The sequence below is a fragment of the Suncus etruscus genome, chromosome X, assembly GCF_024139225.1.
Source record: "Suncus etruscus isolate mSunEtr1 chromosome X, mSunEtr1.pri.cur, whole genome shotgun sequence".
Lineage (NCBI taxonomy): Eukaryota > Metazoa > Chordata > Mammalia > Eulipotyphla > Soricidae > Suncus > Suncus etruscus.
The window spans coordinates 66,349,177-66,361,387 of NC_064868.1; the positions used below are offsets into that span (position 1 = coordinate 66,349,177).

The 12,211-nt window shown below is 35.0% G+C and overlaps 1 protein-coding gene across 1 annotated transcript in view; it reads left to right on the plus strand.

The window, feature by feature from the left end:
- Positions 1-12,211, plus strand: part of BRWD3 (bromodomain and WD repeat domain containing 3) — a 182,680-nt gene that overhangs the window by 91,944 nt on the left and 78,525 nt on the right. Inside the window, exons 13-16 of the mRNA XM_049766589.1 lie at positions 3,876-3,980; positions 4,363-4,516; positions 10,449-10,583; positions 12,058-12,186. Coding sequence (XP_049622546.1) covers positions 3,876-3,980; positions 4,363-4,516; positions 10,449-10,583; positions 12,058-12,186 — 523 coding nt within the window. The remainder of the gene's footprint in view (positions 1-3,875; positions 3,981-4,362; positions 4,517-10,448; positions 10,584-12,057; positions 12,187-12,211) is intronic.

Sequence of the window (12,211 nt, forward strand, 5' to 3'; positions counted from 1 at the left end):
ATGAGCAGGGTATGTGTTTCCATTTTCTTTTCTTTTTTTTTTTTTTTTTTGGTTTTTGGGCCACACCCGGCGGTACTCAGGGGTCACTCCTGGCTGTCTGCTCAGAAATAGCTCCTGGCAGGCACGGGGGACCATATGGGACACTGGGATTCGAACCAACCACCTTTGGTCCTGTATCGGCTGCTTGCAAGGCAAACGCCACTGTGCTATCTCTCCGGGCCCATTTGTTTCCATTTTCGCGTGTCCTCTCTTATTTCTTGGAGCAGAGTTTTATAGTTTTCTTTGGATAGGTCCTTCACATTTTTAGTCAAGTTGATTTCAAGATATTTGAGTTTGTGGCACTATTGTGAATGGGGTTGTTTTCTTAATGTCCATTTCTTCCTTATTACTATTGGTGTATAGAAAGACCATTGATTTTTGTGTATTAATTTTGTAGCCTGCCACCTTGCTATATGAGTCTATTGTTTCTAGAAGCTTTTTGGTAGAGTGATTTCTCACTGTTATACTTATCTCTGAAATATTAAGAAATGTTCACCACTGTCCCTTATAACTTTTTAAGGTTAAAGCTGCATTATGTAATATTAGTATAGCCATTCCATCCTTATTTATTTATTTTTATTTTGCTGCATTTTGGGCCACACCCGGTGAGTGACCCAGAGGTTATTCTGGATATGCACTCAGAAATTGCTCTTGGCTTAGGGGACCAAATAGGATGCCAGGGGATCGAACTTCGGTCTGTCCTAGGTTATTGCTTGGAAGGCAAACACCCTACCCCTTGTGCTACTGCTCTGGCCACCATTCCATACTTATTAAGGAAGTTGTTTGCTTTAGTGATTGTCCTCCAACCTTTGACTTTGAGTCTATGTTTGTTCTGATTATTCAAATGTGTTTCTTGTGGGTAGCAAAACTTTGGATTCAGCTTCTTGATCCATTTTGCCACTCTGTCTCTTAAGTATAGCATTCAGTTTATTGATGTTGAGAGATATTATTATCATGGGGTTTAGTGTCATCTTTTTGTAGGAGTTTGGTGTATCTTTTGGGCTATCTTAAATTAGACATTTCAGTTCATCTTTTATGGCTGGTTTTGAGTCTGTAAAGTTTCTGAGCTGTTATTTTATTTCATGTTTCTTGTTATTTTGGGGGTGGGGCATCTAGCTGTGCTTAGGGTTTCTTCTGGGTCTGCACACAGGTATCATTCTTGCCTGAGCTTTGGTCAAAATATGGGATACCAGGGATCAAACTTAGATTGACCACATGCAAGACAGTCTCCCTACCTCCTAGACTGTCACTCAAATAATTGGTAAAGTTTATTAAGTGAAAGTTTGCACTCAAGAAATGAGTGTGCAGACCCTCTTAAGAAAGACATGTCCACCAGTTTTGGGAGGAAGGATATTTATAAATAGATTAACTAAGGTAGAAGTCTATACATAAAATGTTGATAAAAATAGAATTATTCTAGTGGTGCTAAGATTGTTCAGCTGTATAGGGATTTCATGTTAATATGCAGCATCATGAATATTTCATACAGTTAGCATATATGTAAGTTAGTACGTATTTGGGATTTAATTATAGGAAAAGTAAAATTAGGGTCACTAATTTGCTTTCTGAGTGAACTCTTGACCAAATAGAAATGGTACTTTAGATTCCTTGTGTTATCGGGAAATTTCTAACTGCTGGCTTCAGGCAGGTTCCCCTTTTCTTAAGGTCTTTTTTTCCTCTTAGTAATTTTTACAATGCCTCCCTTGTATTTTCAGGGACATAAGACCTTCATATAAGGGTTCTTTGTGTTTGGTTCTACGATCAAATTCAGTGCCATATCTATATCTATATATCTCTATCTATCTATCTATCTATCTATCTATCTATCTATCTATCTATCTATCTATCATCTACCTACCTACCTACCTACCTACCTATCTATCTATCTATCTATCTATCTATCTATCTATCTATCTATCTATCTATCTATCTATATGCATGTTAAACATTCTGCCACTGAGCTACCTACCTACCTACCTACCTACCTACCTACCTACCTACCTACCTACCTACCTACCTATCTATCTATATGCATGTTAAACATTCTGCCACTGAGCTACGTTCTTGATCTCCAAATACGTTTTTTTGGACCACACCTAGCAGTACTCAGGGTTATTCCTGTCTCTGCACTCAGAAATCACTCCTGGCAGACTCAGGAGACCATATGGAGTGCTGGGATCAAACAGGGATCAGCTACTACAAGACAAATGTCCTGTCTGTTGTGTTATCATGCCAGCCTCCCAAATAAGTTTTATGGCTGAGTTTTTTGCACTCAACACTTGATGTTTTGTACAACCATGATACTTTTATGCTAGAATTATATATTAATTATAGTTTCTTATCATTTGCCTTTAAAAATGAACATTATTGGGGGCCAGAGAGATAGCACAGTGGTAGGGTGTTTGCCTTGCAAGCTGCCAATCCAGGACCGACTGTGGTTCGAATCCCAGCTTCCCATATGGTCCTCCGTGCCTGCCAGGAGCGATTTGTGAGCACAGAGCCAGGAGTAACCCCTGAATGCCACCGGGTATGACCCAAAAACAAAAAAAATAAAAACAAAAACAAAAAAAGTGGACATTATTTTATCTTAATCTGTTTAATAGTCAAATAAAATAGGTCCAAATTTACTAAAATTAGAGAAGTGAAATTTAAAATGTTTGTTTTTCTTCAATATAATGAATGATTATATATAATGAAGATTGAGTTTAGCTATTATCACCAAATATTTAGGGAAAATTGTCACTCTTCAAGAACTTTTACTGAGATTATAATTGGTTTATAAAAGAAAACTTTTCCAAGGGGAATAATTTGGTAGTAGTGTGTATACAAAATTTTTTAAATTTGCCTACCCTTGACTTATCAAAACATGTATAGGATTGTATAAAGATGTATGTTAAAACATTCATGGTAATGAATGTGTTAGTACATTTTTATACATCCATATAATTGAATAATTATTTAAAGTAATGGTTGCTATGTATATCTAAATCTATAAAATAAACCCAAGTAGTGGACAGTCATAAGAGTATGTACTATGATTCAAATTCCTGGGGAAGGAAACATTTATAAGTGTATTGAATAAAGTTTGAATGAATAGATATTAAAGTATGAACAGTACCTGCATTATGGATAGGTTCATGAATATATTACAATTAAGAGCTCTTTTATACTCAGAGTTCTGAGCCTTATCAACAATTTTCATAATTTTTTCCAACCTGAAAATAAATCTATATGCATCATCTTTTAGTCTCCAATATTTTCTATCTCTACCATGCTCTGGACAACCATTAATTTACTTTTTATTTTTATAGATTTATCAATTTAATATAAAGCTAATAATATAAAATGTTGTCTTTTGTGGCTAATGTTTTCTATTGGCATGCTTTCAAGATTCATCCATGTTAAAATATCAGCATTCTTTCTTTCTTTTTGAATAATGTTCGTTTACATGAAAATGTCATTTGTCTATTCATTTATCAGTTAATGGACATTTGAATCATTACTACATTTGGCTTATGAATAATGCCATTAGTGTTAATGTTAAAGTATTTGAGTGAACTTTCATGTTTCTTGGATGTATATCTGGGAATAGGATCACAGAGTCATGTGGTATCTATGTTTATAATTTTGAGGGAACTGACAAACTATTTTCCCTTTTTATTTCCCCCTTGTAGTTTAGAAGGATGAATGTATTACTCATATAATATGTAAATATAAATAAAGGTGATTTAATTAAATGTAACATGGATATTTTAACTTTTGTACTTTAACTGTATAACATAGATAGATAACATGGAACTGTAACATGGATATTTTAACTGTATATTTCTTTGCAGTTTAAGATTTGTTAGTGGAAGTAGAGATGGAACAGCAAGAATTTGGCAATATCAGCAACAAGAATGGAAAAGTATAGTGCTAGATATGGCTACTAAAATGACTGGGTAAGATGGAATGTTAGGTATATCTGTGGTTTTCATATAATGTACTTTTGTATTTTTGAATGTAATTTAACCTTTTAAAGTTTATATTTAATGATAAACAAGAAGTTTCTTTTTATATTAGCACTGGTTAGAGTGAATTATATGCAATTATTAAAAAGATAAAATGTTTGCATCTATATTTAGTCTCTAAGTAAATTACCAGTTTTGCTGCTGGAACATTTCTGACTCATTAAAGAATTTGATCTCTTGTAAGCAGTTAAAGTATAGTTTGCATTTCTTTCATCCAATTTGTTACATATCTCTGATTTTGTCATATTTTTATATATTATATGTACCTGTATTAAAATTTACATTTATAAATACTACAAATCATTCTGTTCAGAAATAAATTGCCATCTGGTGAAGACAAAACTACTAAACTTAAGGTGACTATGGTGGCCTGGGATCGTTGTGATACCACAGTTATTACTGCAGCGAACAATTTCCTTTTGAAAGTGTGGAATTCTCTCACAGGGCAACTTATTCATACTTTATCTGTAAGTATATTTTTAGAAAATTAAAATAGTCAAAAAAGACATTATTCTAGGATAGATAAAATTGACATCTAGTTTTCCTTTTATATGATTTTACTGTTCCTTGGAGAATTTTCCAGTGTACCTTTGTTGGCATATCTTCAGCATTGGTAAGGCATATATATATGGTAGATCTGTAAAAAGTTGCTTCAAAAGTTTTTTCATGTTTCATGGGGCCAGAGCAGTGGTGCAGCTGTAGGGCATTTGTCTTGCATGCAGCTGACCTAGGATGGACCATGGTTCGATCCCCCGGAGTCCCATATGGTCCCCCAAGCCAAGAGTGATTTCTGAGCACATAGCCAGGAGTAACCACTGAGCATCACCGGGTGTGGTCCAAAAAAAGAAACCAAAAAAAAAGCTTTTTTATGTTCTTGTGTGTATTCATCTAATATTGCTTTAGTCATGGATATTTAAGTTACATTGCTTTTAGTATGAGTTGGCAATTTTTGTTTTTATTATTTTAGGAATAGATCCATATTTTTTTACAAAGAATTTAATCTATGCAAGAACAGTAAGAAAAGTAAAAGAAAAATTGCCTTTTCATTTAAAAAAATGAAGTATTTTTGTAAAACTGCAATATTTGTGATATGAAAATTGAGAGTATTAAAAATTATGTGTGACAGTTGATGTTGTGATTTTATTATTATATGAGGTGACTTCAATTTAAATTCCAATTAAAAGCTCTATTTCTTCTCTTAATTTTTGAATTGTGAATATCTTAAGGGAAGGGCCAATTGAATACTGTCTGGTAATGTGTGGTAATGCAATAGTTAGTAAGTAATAGGGATCAGACTAGAAACCACTTCTCATGATTATGCTTTTCTTGTACTTTACTAAAGTCAATTTTTTGCCTGCGTACATTTTTTGTGATTTCAGGGTTACAGATCCTACATTGATTGTGGTTCTCATGGTGATTTCACTACAAGCACCAATGGTTGAGTTGCTTGCACACCTGTGATATTAGGATTATAGAGGCAGTGCCTAAGACATAACTCAGTGATATTAACTGTGATCACAGAGGGTCATACACTTTGTTGTGGCCCTCCTCAGTGAATGCCTAATTTGCAAGCTTGTTTGCATTTTTTACATTTCTTTTATGTTTTATTGTGCTTGCCAGGGTTTGCTTACTTGATTGCAGCACTTGCCAAGAATCATATACTTGTTTATCATTTTTTGTGTGGTTTTTGGGTCACATCTGGTAGCGCTCAGGGATTACTCCTGGCTCTATGCTCAGAAATCGCTCCTGGCAGGCTCGGAGTACCTTATGGATGCCGAGATTCGAACCACCAACCTTCTGCATGAGAGGCAAATGCCCAGCCTCCATGCTCTCTCCAGCCCCTTGTTTGTCGTTTCTTAAACCTACTTGGTTGAGGTGTTTGGCAGGAGATCACAAATGTGGTTATAGTGCTTATATACTCTTTAGTCTCAATACCCCTAGAGATCATATACCTATGTTTGTTTCGGATTGCACTTGGTGTAGGAAGGTGCCCAGATAGGGTTCAACGAGCAAAAATAAAGGTGAAGTTCTTTGTAAACATTAGGATTTTTCTCATTTTGTTGAAAAATGCTAATCTAATTTTGATAGGAATTGTATTGAATTTATATATTACTTTGGACAAGGTGGCCATTTTGGACTGCTAATGCTTTCATGAGCACATAATGTCTTATTTTGTGCCTTCTATTTATTTTAATCGTGTCTTCTAGCTTGTGTTTTTCTTCCTTCCTTCCCTCCCTTTATTATTATTGTTCCATTGTCTGGGTCCTGAAAAGTTGTGGTGTTTGCATTTTTTGGTTGCTGTGTGCTTGAGAGAACACACTTCTTGTGACAATGAGGATCACAAAGGCTATGCATCTGGGAATGCACTTAACATTTTGTGTGCTGCAAAGTATAAAACATGTGGCTTTCTATCTGCATGAAAGTTAGTTGTTCTACCACCATGCACATTTCTGGGCCCAACAGTGTCATATAGTTTTATGTACAGGTCTTTCATCTCCTTTGTTAAGCTTATAGCTTATTCCCAGATATTTTGATCCACATGTAAATGAGATTATTTTCTTAATTTTCTGTTAAGAAAATTAACAAATGATAATTTGTTTGCATATAGAAATAGAACAGATTTTATATATTGAGTTTTTTAAGTCTTGCCATTTTACTGTCTTATTTATTGGCATAATACAAATTAGTATAGTTCCACTTGTAAAACCCTATAGACTTTACTAAAAATGTGTATTTTATTGTTAACATATACCTATTTATGTTCAATCAGTGTGGAAGGTGGTTCAATAAATATTTGGTAAATTATATACTGAAGAAGTTGGAAGAACTTTCCACTAAAGGGTAAAATTGATGTAAAGATAATGAAATAGAAGAGAGTTGAGAGAAAGTCATTTTGGGGGGCATATCCAGCTGTACTCAGGGTTTACTCCTAGTTCTGTGTTTAAGGATTACCCCTAGAGGTGCTTCTTCACCATATGGGGTAATTCTGAGGTTGAATCTGGATTTGTCACAATCAAAGCAAATGTTGTACATGCTGTATTATTGCTCCCGCCCCTGAAGACAATTTTTAGCTAGAGTACAAAGAACAGAAACAGTGCACCCAGCAAGGCTGAGGAAATGGACCTGAAACAGACCATTCAAGGATATGATGTGAAGATTCAGAAGGAACTGATGAATAGGGTACAGTACATGGGAACAGATACAAAGCTTCTGTGTTTTCTGTGTCTGCGCTTCTGTTCCAAAAACTTAATGTTAATTTACCAAATTGTAATTTCTCTAAACTCTGTACTTGGAGATTTTTATGGAAACTTCGTCTTACAGGCATAGTTAGTCATTAACTCTACTTTCTACTTTTATGCTTCTAAGAGAAAGTGGGTTGGGCCATTGAACCTCCCTAGTTTCTAATCATGGCTTTATCCCTTTTTCAAGGGTTTATTCAGAGTTGTATCAGTAGAAAAGACACAACTGTTACTGGAGAAATTACAAGAGGATCAGAAACTTTGTGTCAAGAACTGAGGTCAAACATTAGAACAAAATATATATTGTTCATGTCTCTTCTGTTTTTGTATTAATGAAGTAAAAACATTTTATTTAAAGAAATTTACTTCAAAAACCATGAGAAAAGAGGAACAAATGAATGAATGAATAAGTGAATCTCCAAAGGGGGAAATTCTTGTAGCTTTATCAGTCAGAGATTTACTGTCATTTTAGGAGCCCTGTGTCATGACTTAGGTCAAAGATAAATATATAATTACTATTATCTCATACCTCATAATTAAGGTGACAGAATAGAAAAATTAGATTGGAATGGAGAAAATATTGACTGTATATCTTTAGAACTCTGTGGTAGGGTGGTGATTTCAATTTGTGTTGTGATATAAGTAAGCATGTTATAAATCTTAAAACTTTACTAAGTTTGACTGGGTTTCCCCCCCAGGTGATTCAATGATAATCCTTAAGCGTAGAGCCAAAAAGTAAAATACCCTATTAAAAATTATCCACTTAGCCTTAAGTTATTGTATCATTACATTAGATTTAATAGAGTAATTTTACTGTGTACTAGGAGTTAGTAATCTGTCAAAGTATTTATCATGTCAAATTGATAACCACAAAATATTTTCCTATCATGGAAACTTTTTCTCTGAGAAAAGAATTTTGGTATATTTTAGTACTATTTGTTCCTTTATTTACTTAATGTAAGTAAAACTATGTTTATTATTGGTTTGGAGGACACACCTAGAAGTGCTGAGGACTTACTCCTGACTCTGTGCGAAGGGATCACACCTGGCAGTGCTCAGGTGATCATATGTGGTGTTGGGATCAAAACTGGGTTAGCCATATTGCAAGACAAGAATCCTGCCTATTGTTCTATTACTCTGGCTTCTCTAGTTGTTTTTTTTTTTTTTTTTTTTTTTTGGGCCACACCCGGTAACGCTCAGGGGTTATTCCTGGCTATGTGCTCAGAAGTTGCTCCTGGCTTGGGGGACCATATGGGACACCGGGGGATCGAACCGCGGTCCGTCCAAGGCTAGCGCAGGCAAGGCAGGCACCTTACCGCGCCACCGCCCGCCCCCCCCCTTTTTTTTTTGTCTCTCTAGTTGTTTTAATGAACTATTTTTGTGCATAATAGAACACAGTATGATACTGTATTGCTATATTTTTCCCTACCATGACAGAGAATAAAATGTGCTTTCAAGGAGCCAGAGGTAGGGCATTTGCCTTGCATGCGACCTGTGTTCAATCCCCAGTGTCCCATATGGTCTCCCTAGCCAGGAGCGATATCTGAGACATAGCCAGGAATAACCCCTGAGCATCACTGGGTATAGTCCAAAAACCAAAATAAATGTGCTTTCAAGATTTGCAATATCTGTTCAGTTCTAGAAATTTCTGATGTGTGATAATGCTGGTGTGCTCCTAATTGAAAGTCTCTAGTTAATGTATTCTTTTAGGAGAAATTAAGGAAAATCAACAATGATCTAATCAGATGTCAGCAACTCTTTTCTTTTAGAGGACAGATAATAAGTATTTTAAGTTTTGCAGTGGGCTTATGTTGAAAACGTGTTTTCTGAAGCATTTAAAATGTGAATAGATACATTTTAATTGACAAATTATACATATAAAATATCTAGGAGGGACCAGAGATATAGTACAAGGGTTAAAACATTTGGTTCGCATACAGCCAGCCCATGTTTGATCTATGGCACTACATATGCTCTCCTGAGCCCTTCCAGTGTGATCCCTCGGAATAAGACCAGGGAGTAACTTTTGAGTACTCCAAATAAAACAAAGCAAATGTCTAGGATGCAAATTTGGCCAGTCGATTACAGTTTGCAAATCCATCATCCCAATACTCTCTATATATTGGTGTTTATGAATTTATTGAAAGGAAAACACAAATGTAAAACATTAGTTTTCAAACTTATTGTAGCAGCAAATCTATTTTTCTGATAGATATTAAATGAAACCTCCAAATAAAAATATATAAAATAACAATTGCTTTGTTCTTTGAAATATATCATGGGATTTTCCAAAATATAAATTGAATACCAGTGATAAAGAATTATGGATGAAGATGGGATAATAGATAGTACAGTGGTAAGGTGCTTGTCTTGCACATAAATTACTCTAGTTCCATCTCTAGGACCACACCTAGTTCCCTGAGCAGCTCCAGGGACCACTTCTGAGCATAGAGCCAGGAATATCCCTTGATCACTTCAAAAACAAAAACAATAAAAAATTATACATGTAGAGCATTGATAATTTGTCTTTTGCAATCATGGAAGTTTAGGTGTTAATGATAATTTCTACTTGTCAGGTTTTCATGGCCTTTTGAAAAAGAGTCCTAGAAATATTAATTCTATTTCAGGGGCCTGGTTAATGAACTCTAACTGATTTGGGAGATCTTGAAACACCATCACAGGTCTTCCATCTATTGAGTATTTGGGAAATCAAAATTTAAAATTTAGTGAATTTGCTGTGTAAATGTTGTAAATTGTAGAAATTTGTATGTATGGATTTACTGAAATGAAATTGAAAGTAGGCTTTCAAGATTTGTTTAAACAAGTAAGCCTGCCAATTTTTATAAATAAATTATTTTATTGAATCACGATGATATACACAGTTACAAAGTTGTTTATGATTGAATTTTATTCATACATTGCACAATATCCCTCACCATTGTACATTTTCTTCCACCAGTGTCCCCAGTTTTCCTCATACCCTTGCACCTGCCCTCCCCTTGTCTGCCTCTGTGGCATTTTCTCTCTCTCTCTCTCTCTCTCTCTCTCTCTCTCTCTCTCTCTCCTTTTCCCCTCCTGTCCCTCTCTCACTTCCTCTTTGTTTCTTTGTAAACCAGATACCTGGTGTTGAATTTTGTTTTTAATACTGATTTTATTACAGGGACATGATGATGAAGTATTTGTGTTGGAAGCACATCCATTTGATCAACGGATCATACTTTCAGCAGGTCATGATGGGAACATTTTTATTTGGGATCTTGACCAGGGGACCAAGATTAGAAATTATTTTAACATGGTAAGGAATATATGTGTTTAATTTGCTTAATATAGGTGACTTTTCTTATATGCCAACTTGATAAAGTACTACTTAGTGACAAAGGATTCCTATTGTCTGTTTAAATCCATAAACAACTTAAGAGAGTGACAACAGACAGACCTGAGTATAGAGACGATTGAGAATTGTATATTTTTTGGGTTTGGGCCCATATCCAGCTCTGTGCTCAGAAATCACTCTTGGCAGGCTTGGGGGACCATATGAAATGATGGGGAGTGAACCCGTATCAGCAGCATGCCAGGAAAACACGCTCCCCACTGTGCTATCACTCCAGCCCTGATAATAATGCTTTTAAAGTTAACTTTATTATATTGTTTTTAGCATCTTCCTAATTCTGGTACTTACCTCCATAGTCTAAAAACTAAAAATCAGTACATTTTTGGAGTTAACCTAAATCAAAATCTACAAAACAATTCGCATGAACTACAGTGCTAATTAATAAATCATAACAGTGAGTTTATTTTATCTGCCCCTGGAATACTCATATGACATAGTTTTTAATCAGGAAATGCTTAGCAAATGTGGAATTAGAAGTATGAATACTCGTAAGATTGATTTAATGTAAATATTGGAAAATCTGGAAATCTCTCTTCTCCCACTTCAACAATAACTGGAAACTAATATTGTCAATGTTTAGTGTCTTTCTCTTAAGACTATTCATGACTAAACTTTTCTAAATGATTAGCTCTTAAACTCCCTTTCATAGATTTTATATAGATCCAGAAGAGTATTGTGTTCTTTTGAGTTTTGTTAGTAATATCAATTATATGCTGTAATTCAAAAATTATTATCCCATAGCTTAATTTCATTGCAATTCAATATTTGAGGGTATCATTACTTTACTGAGACATTTATATTAATTTTATTGTTTCTAGGTCTTTTTATCCTCAGCTTTTAGTATTTCTTTTTTGTTTGTTTTGTTTTGATTTGATTTTGAGCCATACCCGGTGGTGCTAAAGGATTACTCCTGGCTCTGCACTCGAAATCACTTTTGGCAGGCTCAGGGGACCATATGGGATGCTGGGGATTGAACCTGGGTCCATCCCAGGTCGGCCGCATGCAAGGCAAATGCCCTACTGCTGTGCTATCACTCTGCCTCCCAGCTTTTATTATTGCTTAAGGTATGAAAATGGTAACAGTGTTTGATATTATACATTGTAATTTGATTCTCTGTAATTTCTTTACTGTTTTAGAAGGCCTCTGCCTACAGAAGCCAGAGAGAACTCTGGATCCCCAGTATCCTGTATGGTACCCTAAACCCTCCAGGAATAATTTATGAGTGAAGAGCCAGGAGTAATCTCTGAGCATTACTAGTTGTGGCCCAAACCTCTGCTCCCCAAAAAGAATTCACAATATTAATAAGTAGAAGTTATTTTCTGCTTATTATTTGAAAATTGCCTATAAAATAACTTAATATAACCCCTCTAAATTTCAGATTGAAGGCCAAGGCCATGGTGCAGTGTTTGATTGTAAATTTTCACCAGATGGGAATCATTTTGCTTGCACAGATTCTCATGGACATTTGCTACTTTTTGGTTTTGGATGTAGTAAGTACTATGAAAAGGTTAGTATATATATATTTTTTATTT